The following is a 20,242-nucleotide window of genomic DNA, read 5'->3' on the forward strand; positions in this document are numbered from 1 at the left end:
TAAAATTTAAAGTATGATCAGTATTGCGAAACTTTAGTATCTAGGAGGGCTCCATCGCTGGGTAGCATATTATCACCAAGCATGTTTTCTTTGGATCGCAATAAACCTAAAGAAAACTGGTTAACTACTAAAGGTTTTTATAGGTGCGGTGCTAATATTTGTAAAACATGCAAGCATGCGCAGGTGTCTAAAGAGTTTAGCAATACTGATCATACTTTAAATTTTAAAATTAAAAATTACATTAATTGCAACTTTAGTAGCGTAATATACAAAATTAATTGTGACCGGTGTGAGTTGTCTTATGTTGGATGTACGTCCAGACAACTAAAAATACGAATCAGAGAGCACCTGCATGATATAACCAATATAAATAATTTTACTGCTTCTGCTTACTGGTGAACTGACTTCCTCTTCGTTCATCTTCACTGAACACATGCAGAATCACTGCATCGTATACATTAGACTGTGTTATTTATCTTGCGGTGACTGAGCATTTCTGCAAGATAAATAGATACGCAGCCTCCAATCCGCAGCGTTTCCTGACTGTGGAAACACACCTATTCTGTGTATTGGACACACTCCTGGTTTTGGCATACAAATACTGATTAAAAATACTGAGGTGAGAATGAGGCCTGACTGCACCCAACCACGTAGAGATGTTTCCAGTTGCTGATCACACATACAGTTTCTATTAATCTCATAGAAAGTAGCAAGGAAAAGTGAATATGCGATATTGAGGCCCGTGGCAGGGGCTTTTCTAGTTATTGATTTATATGACGTTATCAATGGCTTACTTGAACTTTCTCGTTAAACATTAGTGAGGAAGGTGGGACCATGCAAAACCAGTGAGTGGAGCAGTGCACTGAGCCACACCAAGGGTGCACCATGCCTCCCAATTAGCATATTTGATGAAAGCGATACAATCAATTGATTCATAAATCTGAGCCTGGCTGCATAATGTCAGCCAGATATCCTCCTCTGAAAGGCTTTGACTATAGTTTAAATATCCACCTGGGGATTATAAGAACAGAGGAGACTAGTCCAGTGCAGGCCCTAGCTGGTATCTCCTCCACACCATTCACATGGGGTGGACTAGGCTTGTCTCTTTCAATGGTTCCCAGCTGGCTCTTCAAGCTATGTTTTCTCTGAAACACTGGAGCACTTCAGAAAAAAAACATACCGTGCTGTAATTGTGCAGCCAGTGTCAGGATCATGGTGCCCTTTGTTTCAGCATATGTTGACTGACAGGTTCTCTCCCTTTAAACTTCGGTTTCTGCAGAACATAAGCAGCGATTAGATCCATTTTTTTATGATGTGCTTAGTGTCAGATTCCCAGTAATCTGTGTAATCAGGAAGTCCAGGTTTTTTATGATGCCTATTAATCCCCCCCTGTCTAATACAGTTAGAACTGCGTCTGGCCGAGAAGGAGGAGAACTTGCTGGAGAAGGACTTTCTCTACGAACACATTTCTAGGCTTTCAAACAGAATACGCATTAAAGCTGAGAATGGCAAGGAGGACACCCTGCTTCTTGCTAAAAAGGTTTGTGTAATTTAAAAGAGAGGGAAGACAGGTGGGCACCACCTAATGTCAAATGTATACAGAGATGGGTAGATAAATGACAAATCCAAAAACGCAAATAAAAAGGAGAAACCATACGCACAATTTTAGAAGTTGGAGGGCATTTATTTAAACTGATGTTCTAAACGATAGTCTAATACAGATATGTGCCCCTTAATTTGATCTTGTTCTGGATTTGAAATCTACTTGCGTTATAATAGATGCCAAATTTATAGCATAAGTTAAAGTCAATTTGTTGGACTACTATTTGCCACACCACCATATTTTTGTCTCAAAGTTTTGCACTAAATTGGCATGAGACAACGTTTGCTGGTTTGTTTGCCATAAAAATGGCATAAAGCCCTTAAAAAGACCTCTACCCCAGAGGTGACAAAATATAAATACAAATATAATGTAATGCCAACTGTGGTGTAGTAACCACTGTGTCCACTAGGGGGCGCTGTGTGGAGGTTCCAGGAGAAAGGATGAATGGAAGAATATTGAATGGCCGTTTGGGATCTCAAAGTGGGTGGCTTTGAGATGGAGACTTATAGGTGTGTGATCAGCAAGGTCTTTGCTGAGATGCTGATTTAATATGAGAGGGAGAAGTCTCCAGGTAACTAGAGAGATGGGCGGGTCTGGTTGCCTATAAACCCACCCTGAGGTGGGTCTGAAAACGCCTGTAGTAAAAGGCTGTGTGAGTGTGTGAAGGACCTGTGATGAGGTCATAGTCACGTGACCCGGTGGGCGTGGCTATGGACCATATAATGTGGCCAGGGTAGGTCACATGTGGTGAATGCTTGGACCCGGTTGGTCCAGTGTGGAAGATCCCGCTGAGATGGAGCTTCCTGCCTGACAGCACGTGTGAAGTGGCTGTGAGCAATGGCGATGTGTGCCTGAGAGTTCTCTGTAGGGAATGAACGTGTGCAGGATGCTGAAGCCGCAGGAGCCCTGACGTGGGTGAGATAATTGCGAGGCTAAGAGAGCCTGCGTACTGGACACTGGGTTTACAGTGGGAAGCTATAATGGATGCTATGCAGATGTTAAGTGAACTGTCTGTTGCTGTGATGGTTTATGATGAATAATAAACCGCATGGACTGCTATGGTTTATGGAAAATTCATGCCGGACGTGATTTGTTCGCTGCCTAGCGAGAATTCCCAAAGTAAATAACAGCGCTACCTCACACAACCATAAGTAACATTAATTATACTTTATACGTAATGATATTGCTATTCGTCGGGCACTGGGAATTGGTAGCGTCGTTTCTAGATCAGCTTTCATAGTTGTGTCTTGGTTTTCAATGTCGTCCTAATCCTCAAGGCAAAATACAACATTTTTTTTTACCGAATTCACTCCAGAAACTTTTTTTATACATTTCAAACCAATAGGAATGTAACATTACATTGAACACTTCTAAAACTAATGCTAAAACCCAAATGTTGAACTTTATTAACATTATAGAATCAGTCCTCCAAGCTATTACCTAAACCTGTTTAAATGTAGAATATATGTAGTGTTAAGTGCGGTAATATAATCACCCATCATTTATTCAAATTTAGGCAATATTTAGGCTAGTTTCACACTAGCGTTTTTGAGCGCAGCGACGGCCTGCGCACGGCCGCCGCTAAGCCCCGCCCCTGCCGCGCCTCCACCGGTAGCTCCGCCTACCGGCGCATGACGCTGCATGCATCCTGCGTCCCCTATCTTTATCACTGGGGGCGCAGGCCGTGCGCAGTATGCGTTTGGCGGCGCATGCGCCTTTTTGACGGTGCGCCGAGCGCAACCAAACTGCAGCAGGTTGTGTTTGGCGCAGGTCGGTGCACCGTCAAAAGGACGCATGCGCCGCCAAACGCATACTGCGCACGGCCTGCCCCCCCAGTGATAAAGATAGGGGACGCAGGATGCATGCAGCGTCATGCGCCGGCAGGCGGAGCTACCGGCGGAGGCGTGGCAGGGGTGGGGCTTAGCGGCGGCCGTGCGCAGGCCGTCGCTGCACTCAAAAGCGCTAGTGTGAAACTAGCCTTAGTGAAAATGCTTATTTAATATCAGTAAGCCATAAGTTTGAAGAGAATAGGAAAAATAACAGATTTACACTCCAGCATGGCCATTCTTTTCGTATTTTGTACATCAATATTTTGGTAGATGAATGAACTGCAAAAGAAAATAAAGGACACCACTCGTAAAATGATGTCCTGCATTGCGGAGCTGTCAATGCAACAAGCCTATTACATCAAGCTGCAGCAAGAAACGAGAGATAAGGAGAAATTTATACAAAGGTGCCATACGAGAATGGAGCAAGGGCTGCCGCCTAGTGAGGAAACGGAACAAGAATGGAAACGCCTACTACGGGAAGAACAAAGACGCCGACTAGAGAAGCAAGAGAAAGCTAGGGTAAGGTTTGCTCCATTCTTGATAATGATTATGGCCCAATATTTGGCATTCTTGATTAAAAGCCTGTTGGATGGAGTAACATACAAATTCGATACATTTTTGGAATGTGTGCGCCGCTACCAGATATCCAGATTTACACCAATTTTATTGTGGTTGTTAGCTACACCTCTAATTATAATCCACACCCTCATTTTAGAAAACTTGCAGGCAACTGTAGGTCGCACATAATTTGTGCGAATATTGAAAAACCTCTAATGCAATATCCTTAAGGGCAGGTTCATACCAGCGTATAAAAAAAGTTCAGCGTTTTATTCAGAAAATTGACACGATTTTTGTCTAACTTGCACTCATTTGTTGTGCAATTTCTCCAGAGTGCACCAAAACCCCATATGTGGTCAAAACTACTTTTGACGCACAGTGCAAAGCTCAGAAGGGGAGAAGCGCCATATTGGAGTTCAGATATTGCTGGAATTTTTTGAGGGTGCCATGTTAAATTGAACAAAAAAACTCTTTAAAAATTAACCTTTATTAACTATGATTTAAAAAGATATCAATATTAATATATACCGTAGACACAAACCCTTTTAAGAACATAGGGGGTAACTGGGTGGTTTTGAGGTTTATATGGCAGGCACCTATATTTTACCAGTAGACTAGAAATAATATAATCCTCCAAAAGTTTTAAATGGCCACAAAAAAAGTACAGAATCCAAGTTTCAACTTATCTGAGAGTCATAAATATGGGAAAAAGGGATCGTCTATGACAATTCTCAGATAAGTTGTTCCTTGGAATCTAACTTTTTGTGCAGTCTACTAGTGAAACATAGGTGCACTGAGAGTCTTGCAAGCACACATGCATTTTATAACACTGCATAAGAGTTTTCAATGACGGAACTATCAGCACATATTTTCTAATCATTATTGTGTCAAAACTGCTATATAGGTATTGTGAAAAAAATATAAAAAACAAACTGTACCATTATGCTCTACGTCTTGACGGTCTTGGACACATTAACTAGCATTAGGTGCTCCATATGTTACCTCCTTTTGACATTTAAAGAACCACACTTTATCAGTACAAATATTCACAATCCTAACAGCAACTCTACTGTCTGATTCTACTATTAATTGATGTTGGATTGTGTATATGTTTAATTAGGGGTCAATAGGGTTTTTGAGGAAAAGCTGACGGTGAGCAGGGGCACAATGTCAAACTTTTAGGGTACTAACCTCCGCAGTTAGACAGGATAGCAGAGTTACTGGGACTGACTAGGGTCAACCTGCTTCCTATATATACAGTCATGGCCAAATGTTTTGAGAATGACACAAATATTAATTTTTACAAAGTCTACTGCTTCATTTTTTCTAATGGCAATTTGCATATACTCCAGAATGTTATAAAGAGTGATCAGCTTAACAGCAATTACTTGCAAAGTCAATATTTGCCTAGAAAATGAACTTTATCCCCCAAAACACATTTCAACATCATTGCAGCCCTGCCTTAAAAGGACCAGCTAACATTGTTTCAGTGATTGCTCCATTAACACAGGTGTGGGTGTTGATGAGGACAGGGCTGGAGATCAATCTGTCATGATTAAGTAAGAATGACACCACTGGACACCTTAAAAGGAGGCTGGTGCTTGGCATCATTGTTTCTCCTCTGTTAACCATGGTTATCTCTAAAGAAACACGTGCAGTCATCATTGCACTGCACAAAAATGGCCTAACAGGGAAGAGTATCGCAGCTAGAAAGATTGCACCTCAGTCAACAATCTATCGCATCATCAAGAACTTCAAGGAGAGAGGTTCCCTTGTTGCCAAAAAGGCTCCAGGGCGCCCAAGAAAGACCAGCAAGCGCCAGGACCGTCTCTTAAAAGTGTTTCAGCTGCGGGATCGGGCTACCAGCAGTGCAGAGCTTGCTCAGGAATGGCAGCAGGCAGGTGTGAGTGCATCTGCACGTGCTGTGAGGCGGAGACTCTTGGAGCAAGGCCTGGTCTCAAGGAGGGCAGCAAAGAAGCCACTTCTCTCCAGGAAAAACATCATGGACAGACTGATATTCTGCAAGAGGTACAGGGAGTGGACTGCTGAGGACTGGGGTAAAGTCATTTTCTCTGATGAAACCTTTTCGATTGTTTGGGATATCTGTTAAACGGCTTATTCAGAGAAGACCAGGTGAGCGCTACCACCAGTCTTGTCTCATGCCAACTGTCAAGCTTCCTGAAACCATTCATGTGTGGGGTTGCTTCTCAGCCAAGGGAATGGGCTCTCTATCAGTCTTGCCTAAAAACACAGCCATGAATAAAGAATGGTACCAGAATGTCCTCCAAGAGCAACTTCTCCCAACCGTCCAAGAGCAGTTTGGCGATCAACAATGCCTTTTTCAACATGATGGAGCACCTTGCCATAAAGCAAAGGTGATAACTAAATGGCTCAGGGAACAAAACATAGAGATTTTGGGACCATGGCCTGGAAACTCCCCAGATCTTAATCCCATTGAGAACTTGTGGTCAATCATCAAGAGATGGGTGGACAAACAAAAACCTTCAAATTCAGACAAAATAAAAGCATTGATTTTGCAAGAATGGACTGCTATCAGTCAGGATTTGATCCAGAAGTTGATTGAGAGCATGCCAGGGAGAATTGCTGAGGTCCTGAAGAAGAAGGGTCAACACTGCAAATATTGACTTGCTGCATTAACTCATTCTAACTGTCAATATAACCTTTTGCTACTCATATGATTGCAATTTCTGTATGTGATAAAAACATCTGACAAACACACATAAAAACCAGAGGCCAGCAGATCATGTGAAAATATAATATTTGTGTCATTCTCAAAACTTTTGGCCATGACTGTACACCTCAAAACCACCCACAATATCCCCTATGTTATTAAGAGTTTGTGTCTATATAATAATATTCATACTTTTTATATAATTAAGGTTAATTTAAGTTTTTTTGTTCACCCTCAAACAATTCCAGCAGAATCTGAACTCCAATATGGCGATTCTTCCCTTCTAATCTTGGCACCGTGCCTCAAAAGTAGTTTTTGACTACATATGGGATATCTGTGTATTCAGGAGATATTGCACAATAAATTGTATGGTACAATTTCTCCTGTTACCCTTGTGAAAATAGAATAAATGGGGATAAAATAACATTTTTTGTGGGAAAAATGTGATTTTTTTAATTATTATTTTCACGGCTCTACGCTATAAACTTATGTGAAGTACCTGGGAGTTCAAGGTGCTCATCACACATCTAGATACATTCCTTGAGTAGTCTGGTTTGCAAAATGGGGTCTCTTCTCTTTAAACTGGGCTCTCCAAATGCGACATGGTGTCCGCTCTCGATTCCAGACAATTTTGTATTCAAAAAGTCAAACGGTGCTCCGTCCGAGCCCTGCCATGCGCCCAAACAGTAGTTTTACCCATACATGTTAGGTATCGGTGTGCTCAGGAAAACTTGCACAACAAATTTTGGGGTCCATTTTCTCCTGTCATCCTTGTAAAAATAAAAAATGTGGGTCTTAAAGTAACATGTTTGTGAAAAAAAAGTTAAATGTTTATTTTTTTCCTTCCACATTGTTTCAATTCCAGTAAAGCAACTGAAGGTTTAATGAACTTCTTGAATGTGGTTCTATGCACCTTGAGGGGGGTGCAGTTTTTAGAATGGTGTCACTTTTGGGTATCTGTTATACAGGCCCCTCCAAATCACTTCAAATGTGATATGGCCCCTAAAAAAATGGTTTTGTACATTTTGTTGGAAAATTGAGAAATCGCTGATCAACTTTAAACCCTTATAACTTCCTAACAAAAAAAAAGTGCTTCAAAAATTGTGGTGATGTAAAGTAGACACGTGGGAAATGTTATTTATTACGGTATCTATTTTGTGTGACATAACTCTGTGGTTTAAGGGCATAAAAATTTTAAAGTTTACTAAATTTCCAAATGTTTTCACAAATAAACGCAAGTCATATCGTACAACTTTTACCAATATCATGAAGTACAATTTGTCACAAGACAACACTCTCAGAATCACTAGTATCCCCCTTGAAGCGTTCCAGAGTTATTACCACATAAAGTGACACTGGTCAGAATTGTAAAATTTGGCCTCGTCAGCAAGGTGAAAACAGGAGCGGGGGTTGAAGGGATTAAAAAGCAATTTATAAAGATGACAAACAATTGTAGGTTTTGCTGCTTTTAATAATTATTTTTATTTCAAAATTACATTTGAATGATATAAGTTAAGAAACAATTACAATATTTCATTTCAATTTGACTTTTTCACATTTAGAACAGATTTATTTGACATGTTGCGATAGAAAGTATTCTGGTGACAGGAGTAGTTTACATTCTACTACTTAAAATTCTAATAATAAAACTTTAGCTTATGTCATTTTTGTCCACTGCAGATGGAAGAAGAAGAGGAGCAACACATATTACCGAATGGCATTTATACAACAGCTGAACAACGGCCGAATGCTTACATACCAGAAGATGAAAATGTCCTTCCTCTGCCGCGGCCGTATGGGGCTCTGGCACCGTTCAGACCCAGCGAACCTTGCTCCAACATGAGGCATATAAGAAAGCCACTGATAAAGCCTATTGAAATCTAACGGCGGCCATTGCAATGTAACAATAATATATTGTCAGTAGACAAGTGAATGTGACCTTGGACTATACACAATCCGTTGCTCTGGTCAGTACAGTGACCTCTGCTGGGCTTTTGGAAACAATTTTAATTAACCAATCAAAATCAGGGGGGCAGCTTCATATTAAATCAGTTTTTCTATGCGCTTAAATGCAGCATCAGGTTTGATTTAAAGGGAACCTGTCACACTGAACATACAATCTGACTTAGATGCAGCCACTTATTGCAACCATTTCCGGGGCTTGTATACTCCGGCGAATGTTTGCTTTGAATCTCTATATATGCGGATCAATATATTGGTGCTTTCATTGATTGTATGGAATTTGGTCTCATCATCATGTTGTAGAGCAGGAGGAGTTTAGCAGATTGATCTATAGGTTTGTGGGAAAATATCAGCATAAATTTTAATTTAATGATCGCTGCTTATAATGGGCTCAGAGGTCGGCCTAATTCATTGATAGCCTCCTATAAATATACATAGAGATAGTTGTCAGTCACCGATTAGAACCGCCTACTGGACCTCTGAGCCATGCTCTGTAACGTGATGCCAAAGTATTGGACGGCATTTTCATGGTGACAAGTCCCCTTTAATAACAGTACCTAAATGCTATTATTAAATATATAGCTTTGATTCCAGGGGAAGGGAACTAATAATATCATGCCCAGAGTGCCTGTAATATTTTCTTTTAGCTGTATGGACCATTGCATCCCTGACATTGGGTCATTGTGTCCGTGTGGACAGCACTATTTGTACCTTCAATGTGACATTATTCAATAAAACATTCATTATCTATTTAATGTTTAGAATTCTCTTGTGCGCTGTATTATAATAAATGTAAACCCATTAACTCTATTAAAATAGTCTAAGAGGATAAAAAGGCCTTGATGCTCATAGAAACTAATACACTGCACAGGTTTTTATTTTTTTCTCTCGAGAATTTAAGCAATAAAAGGGGACCTCTAACTGATTGCTGAGAATCAAGGCTTGTCTTCCATTACGACTGGCTGGATAGATGAGGCCAAAATGTATTCCCTTATTTACATTTCTATGGAAATCTGCAGTGCTGTAAAGCAAGGGGAAATTTGGAAACATATATCATTCTGACGTAGAAGGGACATTTCACAACTGACCACAGATCTGCAGAAACCTCTTCAGTGACAAATGATGTATGATCATATTGAGTTTCGCACGCAGCGATGCCAAACCAGGGGTGCTAGGCAATTCTTGAGCCATGAAAAGCATGGTCATAAAATTGTGATGGACGTCACAAAGAAAATGTGATGGATGTCACAAAGGCCATGGTAGCAGGACACCCAACAATAGGCATCAGTAGTGACCGCTTACAGAAAGCTCATAAAAGACTTTATTGTCCCTGTATAAACACACAGTGAATATACAGTATATCTATATTTTCTGAATCACAGCATGAGACTGGATGTGGCAGCACGCAGCCTCATGGACCTGACCATCGAATAGGGGCTTTTGCTGGAGGAAGGCATGTACTTCACTGAACAAATCCGATATTGTCATTAGAAAAGATTAAACACGGCCAAACACACAGGAGTAAACCATTTTGTATTGCAGCATTCACAGATACCACAATACCTGGAAACAGCTCCACCAGTCTCTTGATGTAAGAGTCACATTTATCTTGGGCACAAGGGGTCATTAATATCAGGACTCTAATGTCAGGACCCTGTCAGAGTCGGCAAACTGCCACGCCGAGCAGGGTGACTTACCCACACTATGGGAGAGCGCAGGGTCCAATACAGTAGTGACGGTTCAAGCAGACAGGACCTGCGGCGCTGAAAATAGTAAGGAGTCCCAGGACCTAGATCATGTGACTGCAGGGTGCGGGGCTAAGCGTCCTACTGCTGCAGATGATATAATGTACCTACTGCAGGGAAACTGTAGAAGAGGAGAGGAAAACGCAGGTCAGACAAGCGAGGGTTCGTACACGGAGAGGGCTGTGCAGTACCAGAGGGACGAGCAAAGAATAGTCAAGTCACAGGCAGAGGGTCATACATAGAGAGGTAGCGCAGTACAAGAGGGACAGGCAGAACTCGTAACAGGGACAGAACCAGATCAAAACCAAACAAGCAAGTTATCAGGCACAAGGCACACGTACGCACGAGGTCAACTAACTCAGCCGAGGGCAGGAGTATAACTGACACTGGACCTAGGTCAAGTGAGCATTAAATAGCCGCCCTCTGCCAGAGAGAGGCAGAAACAATTAACCCCTGTCTGACCAGGACAGGCCAAAGACAAAGCCCATCCTGGATCATGACAGTACCCTCCTTTCAATGGGGGGGGCCACTGGACACCCGGGTCTCTCAGGATACTTGGCGTGAAAGGCCTGGACCAACCGATCGAGCAGGAACCCACGACCGGTCTTCAGGACCGTAGCCTTTCCAATGTACAAGATATTGAAGGGCACGACGGACCAACCTAGAGTCAGCAATTCGTTCCACCTCTTACTCAGACTGCCCGACTACCAAAACCGGTGGTGGGGAAGACAATGATCCCTCCCCACAGGACCTCACAGGTTTCAAAAGGGCCCTATGGAAAACATTGCGGATCCGTAGAGATGGCGGGAGACGCAACCGAAAAGCCACCGGGTTAACCGCTTCGGGACCAATAAACTTAGGTCCAAGCTTCGCAGAGGGGACCTTGAGCCTTATATTCTTGGTAGATAACCATACCTTATTCCCAATCTGGAACACCGGCCCCGCGGACCGTTTTTTGTCTGCAAAAAACTTATATTTATCCTGGGCCTTCGTAATGTTACTCTGAACCTCCCGCCATACCTCCCCCAACCGCTGGATAGTCTCATCCGCCCCAGGACACCCAGAGTCCAAACGTGAAAACTCTCCGAAATGAGGATGAAACCCATAGTTGCAGAAAAAGGGAGATGTACCCGTAGACTGGTTAATGCGGTTGTTAAACGCAAACTCAGCCAAAGGTTATGCAGTACCACCAATCATCCTGTCGGGCTGCGGTCAAGCAATGCAGAATTTGCTCCAGAGACTGATTAATGGGCAGACCGAGCGGACTAGTCTCTGGATGGTAACCAGATGAAAAGGACAGACCAATACCCAACCTCTTACAAAATGCCCTCCAAAAACTGGAAACAAATTGCACTCCTCTATCAGACACCACATTCAAGGGTACCCCATGCAACCGCACCACATGCTCAACAAACAATCTGGACAATGTTTCCGCATTAGGTAGAGCTGCCAAAGGTACAAAATGTGCCTGCTTACTAAACCTGTCCACCACAACCCAAACGACGGTATTACCCTTGGAGGGGGGAAGGTTAGTGATGAAATCCATGGACAAATGAGTCCATGGTCTCTCAGGAATTGGCAGTGGTACCAATTCCCCGGCCGGCCGGTTATGGGGGGTTTTCACACAGGCACAAACATCACACGCAGACACATTCCCCAACATCAGAGGCTAAAGAAGACCACCAGAATTTTCTAGCAATGGCCTTCCGGGTAGCCGAGATCCCTGGATGTCCACCCAGAACTGAGTCATGGAACTCCCGGAGGACCTTGAGACGAAACTGAGCTGGTACGAAAAGTTAATCCACCGGCTTAGCCGGAGGTGCAAGAGACTGGGCTTCCCGAATCTCCCGTTCCAACATATTAGAAATACCTGCCACCACCACCCCGGGCTGAAGAATGGAGGATGGAGGTTTGGGGGGGGAAAACCGGATCTAGACTGCATGACAAGGCATCAGCTCTGACATTTTTGGATCCTGGCTGAAAAGTGATAGAGAAGTGGAATCGGGAAAAAAAAAGTGACCATCTAGCCTGTCTAGGAGTCAACCTTTTAGCTGACTCAGTGTAAGCTAGGTTCTTGTGGTCTGTAATTACGGTTATAGGATGGACAGTCCCCTCCAAAAAATGCCTCCATTCTTCAAAGGCCAACTTCACGGCCAGAAGTTCTCGATTCCCATTATCATAGTTTCTCTCCGCAGGGGAGAATTTCTTCGAGAAAAAGGCGCAAGGTCTCAAATTAGTCAAAGTGGCAGGTCCCGGGATAATACCACCCCCACCCCCACCTCTGAGGCGTCCACCTCAACAATAAATGATTCAGACGGGTCCGGTTGAATAAGAACCGGAGCAGACGTGAAACATTTCTTTAAAAACTGAAACGCCGCTATCGCTGTGGCTGACCAATTCTTGATATCGGCCCCCTTTTGAGTCATGTCAGTGAGGGGTTTAACCACCTGTGAGAACCCCCTTATAAATTTGCGATAATAATTGGCGAATCCTAGGAAACGCTGCAGAGCTTTTAAATCACAAGGTTGGACCCAATCGACAATGGCCTGCACCTTATTAGGATCCATGCGATACCCCTCAGCAGACACAATGAACCCCAGAAAAGACAGTTACTGTACAAAAAATAAACATTTCTCTACTTTAGCAAAGAGACAGTTCTCCCGAAGGCTTTGGAGGACTGCTCGAATATGACCAATGTGAGCCTGTTTATCAGGAGAGTAGATCAGTATGTCATCCAAATACACCACTATAAAATGTCCAATAAAATCAGAGAACACATGATTTATGAAATTTTGGAAGACCGCTGGAGCATTGGTCAGACCGAAAGGCATGACCAAATTTTCAAACAACCCTTCAGTAGTGAGAAAAGCAGTTTTCCACTCATCTCCTTCCCGGACTCGGATAAGGTTATAGCTCCCCGTAGATCTAATTTCGAAAACCACTTAGCTCCGGACAACCGGTTGTACAAATCAGGAATAAGTGGGAGGGGATACGTATTTCTCACAGTTATCTTATTTAACTCTCGAAAATCGAGGCATGGGCGTAAACCACCGTCTTTTTTCTTTACGAAAAAGAACCCCGCCACCACGGGAGAGACAGAAGGACGAATGTGTCCCTTACGGAGACTCTCGGAAATGTATTCCTTCATAGCAGCCCGTTCGGGACCCGAAAGGTTATACAAGCGGGCCTTGGGCAATTTAGCACCTGGAACCAGGTCAATGGCACAATCAAATGGGCGGTGTGGTGGTAAAACCTCAGCCTCTTTTTCGGAGAAAATGTCCGTATAGTCTTTTAGGTACTCCGGAATACCTTCCAGACCCACGGACGACACAGACACAGTAGCAAGACATTTTTCAGAACAATAGGGACCCCATTTAACAATGTCCCGAGATTCCCAATTAATCACCAGGGGAACCCCAACACCAGTCCCGCAGGCAGGTTGTCCATAACAAAGCATGAAATATGTTCCTGGTGCAAGGAACTCACTTTAAGGAGAAACTCCTCTGTAAGAAATATGACATCATTCTTCGCCAGTGGTGTTTTGTCAATGGCAACAACGTGGATAGGAGTCTCCAGCCTAACTGTCCCTAACTTACACCTGGCCACCAAGTCAGAGTCAATAAAGTTCAACGACGATCCGCAATCCACGAAAGCAGAAGTGGGTGTTGAGACACTCCCACAACAAAGTTCCACTTGCAACAACATTTTTGAAAATGGAGAAAAAGGTACCTGAGAGCCTGGGTGACCTCCACGACAATCACCCGTGCTCAGTCGCTTGCTGGTCAGTGGACAGGAGGGGCAATCCTTTTTCCAATGTCCGGAATGACCACAGTGAAAACAGCATTTTCCCAAACGCCGTTGTCTCTTTTCTCTTTCTCCTTGACGTCGATGGTTCCCATCTCCATGGTTTCCAATGTAGGACTGGCTCCCCTTCCTTGGGAAAATAACGGGGTTTCAATCTAAATCACTCCCCTGGCCCGTAGCCTGCGATCCATTCGGACGGCTTGTGTCATTGCGTCCTCCAGGGAATCAGGCGGTGGAGAGCCAAGGCATCTTTTAGACGTTCAGACAGGCCTCTACGGAACAAACCCCGGAGGGCGGCATCATTCCAGCAGACCTCAGCAGCCCAGCGTCTGAACTCTGAGCAAAACCACTCGGCTGAGTGCTTCCCCTGGCACACACTCATCACCCTGTCCTCAGCCTTACGCATCCGATCAGGCTCATCATAAATATGCCCCAGGGCCTCAAAAAATGCATCCACAGTCATACGCTCAGGGGCAGTGGTCGGAAGGGAGAAAGCCCAAGCCTGGGGAGCTCCACTTAATGGAGACATAATGACCCCCACTCTCTGACTTTCATCCCCAGAAGAGTGTGGTCTCAATGAAAAAAAAAAGCTTACAGCCCTCCTTGAACACTTTGAATTCCCTTTTATCTCCAGAAAAGGTATCTGGTAACTCAAGCGGAGACTCGGGAAATTAATGTAACATACCGAGCCGCCGATGATAAAACCCCCTGCACAGTGTCAGCGATCAGCTGCTGAGACTGAGCCAGGGTGAGTTGTTCCCCCAGGAGTCTCAGACATCTGAGTCACGTGCTTTACTTGCTCAGAAAGAGCATGCATAGGATCCATCACACACACAGGAGAAAGGGAGCAGAGAAAAAAAAAAGGTAACGGTCAGTTATAATGTCAGGACTCTAATGTCAGGACCCTGTCAGCGTCGGCAAACTGCCATGCCGAGCAGGGTGACTTACCCACACGCAGACAGGACCTGCGACGCTGAAAATAGTAAGGAATCCCAGGACCTAGATCATGTGACTGCAGGGGGCGGGGCTTAGCGTCCTACTGCTGCAGATGATATAATGTTCCTACTGCAGGGAAACTGTAGAAGAGGAGAGGAAAACGCAGGTCAGACAAGCGAGGGTTCTTACACGGAGAGGGCTGTGTGGTACCAGAGGGACGAGCAAATAGTCAAGTCACAGGCAGAGGGTCATACACAGAGAGGTAGCGCAGTACAAGAGGGACAGGCAGAACTCGTAACAGGGACAGAACCGGATCAAAACCAAACAATCAAGCAAGTTATCAGGCACAAGGCACACGTACGCACGAGATCAACTAACTCAGCCGAGGGCAGGAGTATAACTGACACCGGACCTAGGTCAAGTGAGCATTAAATAGCCGCCCAATGCCAGAGAGAGGCAGAAACAATTAACCCCTGTCTGACCAGGACGGGCCAGAGACAAAGCCCATCCTGGATCATGACAATTATATTATTCTCTGTAGTGACCCAACAGACAGCAGTTCAGCACATATAGCATTGTACTCATTAAAGATAGGTATAATAGAGCACAGGGGTGGCAGAAAATATCTATTCTGCAGAAATAAATCTGTAAAAAAAACAACAATGAAAGACAAAGTTCACACAACGTTTTTCAGACAGTCCGTGTTTTTCCTGAAGTGTCGTCTTTGGTGCTTTTTCTTGGTCGTTAAGCAGCGCACTTTATTTGGGGGGCTTGTATGTAGAAACCGCATGTTAAATGAACCAGTTTAAGGCTACTTTCAGACATCAGTTTTCTTGCAAACCGGATCTAGTGCCTGTTGCCACCAGGTCCGTTTTTTTTCCCATAGTTTTATTATCGCCGCATTGCGCCGGATGCCTATGTGGCGTATCCGGTTTTTGCTGGATCCGGCAAAAATCGCCTGTCCGGCGTCTGGAAAAAACGTTGCATGTAACGTTTTTTGTCTGCGGCTAAAAACCGGATGACGCCGGATCCGGCGACATCCTTTTTTTTGTATAATGGTAGGCTATGGGCGCCGGATCCGGTGGCATCCGGTTTTTGCCTCATTCCGGCGCCGGATCTGGTTTTTGCACTGAGCATGCTCAAAAAAGTATCAAATTTTGAGAAAAACACCTGCCAATCTCCACCCCCCCTATAGGAAAGGTAGAGGGCATTCATCACATTGAATGCAGAGGAGGAAGAGCTGACTGGATCCACACAGCCACTGGATCTGCCAGATTGCCACCAACCTACTGGATTTGCCAGCCAGACATCCACCACCCACCAACCAACTGGATTTGCCAGCCATCGACTATTGGACATCCATCGAGCAGGAGTTTGAGTGTGAGTTTCAACATTTCCATGCAAGCATAGGTTTTCGTTTTGTCTGTCTGCATGTCCTTGATTCACACAATCCACTGCGCCTATTGAAAACACGTCGACCGCCAAATTGAAATACCCAGAGATGGCTATTTCAATATGGCACCCACTGCTGGTACCATGCCCTTCCACAGTACCACCAGCAGGTCCTTGCTGGTACCCCACCACTGCCACGGCTCCCCCCTGCCGCTGCTACTGCTGGACATGCTGCTGTTGTTTACCCTCCCCCGCTAGATCCATCCCCGTCACAGCCAGCAGGAAAGACTGTGGCTTGCGGCCTTTCCTGCTGACTTGTCGCCACCATGACCCCCACAACCGCCACAGGACCCCTCCGCCGCAAAACCACCACCACTGCCATCATTGCTGGGCACCATGCTGGAGTCCCATGCTGTACCTGCTGCATGTATATATATGTACGTTAATGTTGTTCTTACATTGTACTAGTGTTTTTAAAACGTTACAGCTGTGGTCATCAGTGTGGGGAGGGACTTTAATTATGAAGGATATGTGTAAATACTGTAGGGGGAGGTACCGTATATACGCCGAGATGTTAAGCCCATTTTTGGGGCTTAAAGTCCCCCTCTTGGCTTATACACGGGTCATATACCTGTTGGTCGGAGGGGGAGCGGGGGTGTCACAGATCATACTTACCAGTCCGGCTGCTGCATCTGTAGCCTTGCTCGCTTCTCCACTGTCTCCCTTCCTGTCCAGCGGTAACGTGGTTCCGCTCATTACTATTACTGAATCTGTGCGATGAGAGTATAGCGACATCCACCTCTCCTGGGTCCACTGCTGCTCACTGCGGTCTCTGCTGGATCCTCTGTAAGTGGCGTTTAGGCAGCAGGGGGTGCGTTGACGTGATAAGTGCGCGCCGCCCCTCTGCTGGCTGTACAGTCACTGACACAAGAAGTGGCAGACAGCGGCGATGGACCCACAAGAGGTTATGGGTTTTTTTTTTGGGCATCATATGGGGGCATATTCAATGGAGCAGCATATGGGGCCATAGTCTATAGATTCCACCCTCGGCTTATACAATAAGTGTTACCATTTTTTTGGGCCTAAATTATGGGGGTCGGCTTATACACGAGTATATACAGATTAAGTTGTTAGAAGTTTTTGTGATGGTTGGTTGTCCAAGCTGCATTTTATAGGGTGGTGAGAGTGGAATTCAAAATATCTTATTTTTTACTATTTTTGCTCTTTTGTTTTATTTTAAAAATCATTGTTGCACACATAACAAATATTAACTACATCGTGCGTGTTTCATGCAGGAAGTTGCCCAGGCCACCACTGACCAAACCCTGTGTGAACCCATTTCAACCCATAATGTAAGTATTAAAGCCTGAAAGCTTTAAATATGGTTTGTGTTGTAGGTAACAATTATTTGCACTTACAGATTTTCAGCCAGACATGTCTTCTTCTGGGAGCCCTCCCTCACATTGCCAGTGAAATGAGGTACATTTTTTTTTTTTGGCCAAGCCATTCTTGGTACACATAACCCTATATATGCGTTCTTGTATAATAGGAAGCTGAACCTGAGGGTTTCTCAGAAGGAGACGGACGTAGCGGACAAATGCCTGGAGTTGGCTCCCCGAGTGTAAGTATCTTTGCATGCATTGCACTAAAAGATCTTCATACACATCACTGGACTCAAAAAATAGGTCAACATAACAGCATTTAATTTTCGTTTTCTTGTTGTTTTTTCATTAAAGGCTTCTGATTCTGTGGCTCGTCGGAGAGTTCCTCAAAGTGCCTCCCAGAGTCGTCGGCAACCACATCGGGGCGGTCGCCATAGAGTAAGTAAATTTTTTTTGGTCTTTTGTAAGGCTTGTACTTAATGCTGTGATTGTTATGTTTACCTTTTTTGTCTTTAAACAGGCTTCAGAGCGTGCTCACGATTCCGACAGTGAGGATGTGGCTATTGATGTTGACCTCCTAATTGATGTGGTGAGAGATCGTGAGCCGCTATGGAATATGGCGGACTGCTTCCATGCGGATGCTAGTGTTACTAGACGACTCTGAGAGGAAGTGTGCCAGGCTATGGTACCTAACTGGGAGGAACTCCATTCTCGGGCACAGAAAGAACAGCATAAGTATTCACATTTCAGTAATGTTTCCGGATGTATTGTGCTTGATCCTAACCATTTTGTGTTTTCGCTTTTCAGGGGAAAGAGTTCAGTTGCGGTGGCGGTCAATGCGGGATCGCTTCAAGAAGGAGTTCAACAAAGAGATGCAGGCTTCCAGCGGATCAGGAGGACGCAGGAGCCGCTATAAATATGCCCAGGCCCTGTCGATCCTCCGGTCAACTATGGTGACAAGAAGGTAAACATTCCTACCTGAAGTTACTAAATAAAAAATGTTAAAATGTGTAACCTTTTTTTTTGTAGCCTGGGCTAATTAATATCATGATATTAATGTCAATTTTTTTTCTACTTTTTCAGCAGCACGCGGGAGCCTGCATTGAACCCTTCTGGAGCGATCCCCCAGGAGGCAGTCACCGGGGACCACGACATACCCAACCCCTCTGCACCCTCCCTGTCTTCTCTTGTGTGTGATCCCTCAGCCCCATCAACCTCTGCTGGAGCATCTGTGCAGGCTTCATTACATGAAGCTGCTGTTCACGAGCTAGGCTTTCCTTTACCTCACCCCTCTGACACAGCTGCCCTCCATACAACACCTTTGAGTTCTGGGCGGCTGCGTCACCGGGGTCAGGAAAGGCAGTTAGCTACGGAGTTTTTGCATCTACATGCATCATTTCAAAAAACTATTAAAGTCATGACCCAGCAAATGTCTGCTAGGTTCAATCTTGTTAGTAGAGAGGTGCTAGATTTAAGCACGCGTGTTGATAAGATGCATCTAGATGCAAATAAAGTGCCGCATCATTCATTTTTCAAAGCTGTAATTGAGCGCCTTGACAACCTAACTCCTGAACAGCAGCTGCATGTAATGCAAGCCTGCCAGGTGGCCTTGGCACAGGTGACATCAGTAGCCCCTACAACCGGCCCAGTAGTTGCTCCAGGCCCGGTCCTTCCTACCCCTCCTGTACCATACCATTTTACCCAGTACCAACCTCCTGCCCCTTTCCAGTCTCCTTCCCCATACCAGTTCCCTACTGCATCCGTTCCCACTCCCTTCCCAACCTACACTTCTTGCTCAATACATCCAGTCTCCTTCCGCATCCCAAATTCAACCGTCCTTAATCAACACCCACAGTTTTGTTTCCCCCCAGTCTATTGTTTTCTCCACCCCTTCACCTTCTTTCTCCATTCCTATACCTTGTTCCTTTGGTCTCTGACCCCTCACAAACTACATCCTCCCACACTGAAGTGGTCCAAACTGAGAGCCCCTCCAATACTATTTCCGCTACACATTACACAAATCTTTAATGTTTTTTTTTATCCCCAAAAAAGTTTTCTACCAAAAATATTCAGAAAAAAAATAATCAGCTAAAGTTGATACAAAATAATTTTTTTGTTGGAGTCAATAAAATGTATTGTGTCTCATTTACTGTTGAATATTACATGTCTAGGTATAAAACTGAATGTATGTGAGTGTGTGTGAGTGAGTGTGTGTGAGAGTAGGTGAGTGTGTGTGAGTATGTGAGTTTGTGTACAAGCACGTGTATGAGTAAACGTACGTGTGTGGCTGTGGGGGGATGCCTGCTGGTTGGCAGTATTGTGGAAGGTCCTTGGATCAC

General features: G+C 44.4%; 1 protein-coding gene across 2 annotated transcripts in view; it reads left to right on the plus strand.

The window, feature by feature from the left end:
• The window catches only part of CCDC146 (coiled-coil domain containing 146), a 235,049-nt gene extending 225,655 nt beyond the window's left edge, over window positions 1–9,394 (plus strand). For both annotated transcript variants that reach the window (XM_073573647.1, XM_073573648.1), the window contains 3 exons: window positions 1,403–1,540; window positions 3,703–3,951; window positions 8,363–9,394. In XM_073573647.1, the coding sequence (XP_073429748.1) occupies window positions 1,403–1,540; window positions 3,703–3,951; window positions 8,363–8,566 (591 nt within the window). In that variant the 3' untranslated portion in view covers window positions 8,567–9,394. The remainder of the gene's footprint in view (window positions 1–1,402; window positions 1,541–3,702; window positions 3,952–8,362) is intronic.
• The last annotated feature ends 10,848 nt before the right edge of the window (window positions 9,395–20,242 follow it).

This window comes from Dendrobates tinctorius, unplaced genomic scaffold (assembly GCF_039654945.1).
Source record: "Dendrobates tinctorius isolate UK_male_01 unplaced genomic scaffold, ASM3965494v1 ptg000035l, whole genome shotgun sequence".
NCBI classification, from domain to species: domain Eukaryota; kingdom Metazoa; phylum Chordata; class Amphibia; order Anura; family Dendrobatidae; genus Dendrobates; species Dendrobates tinctorius.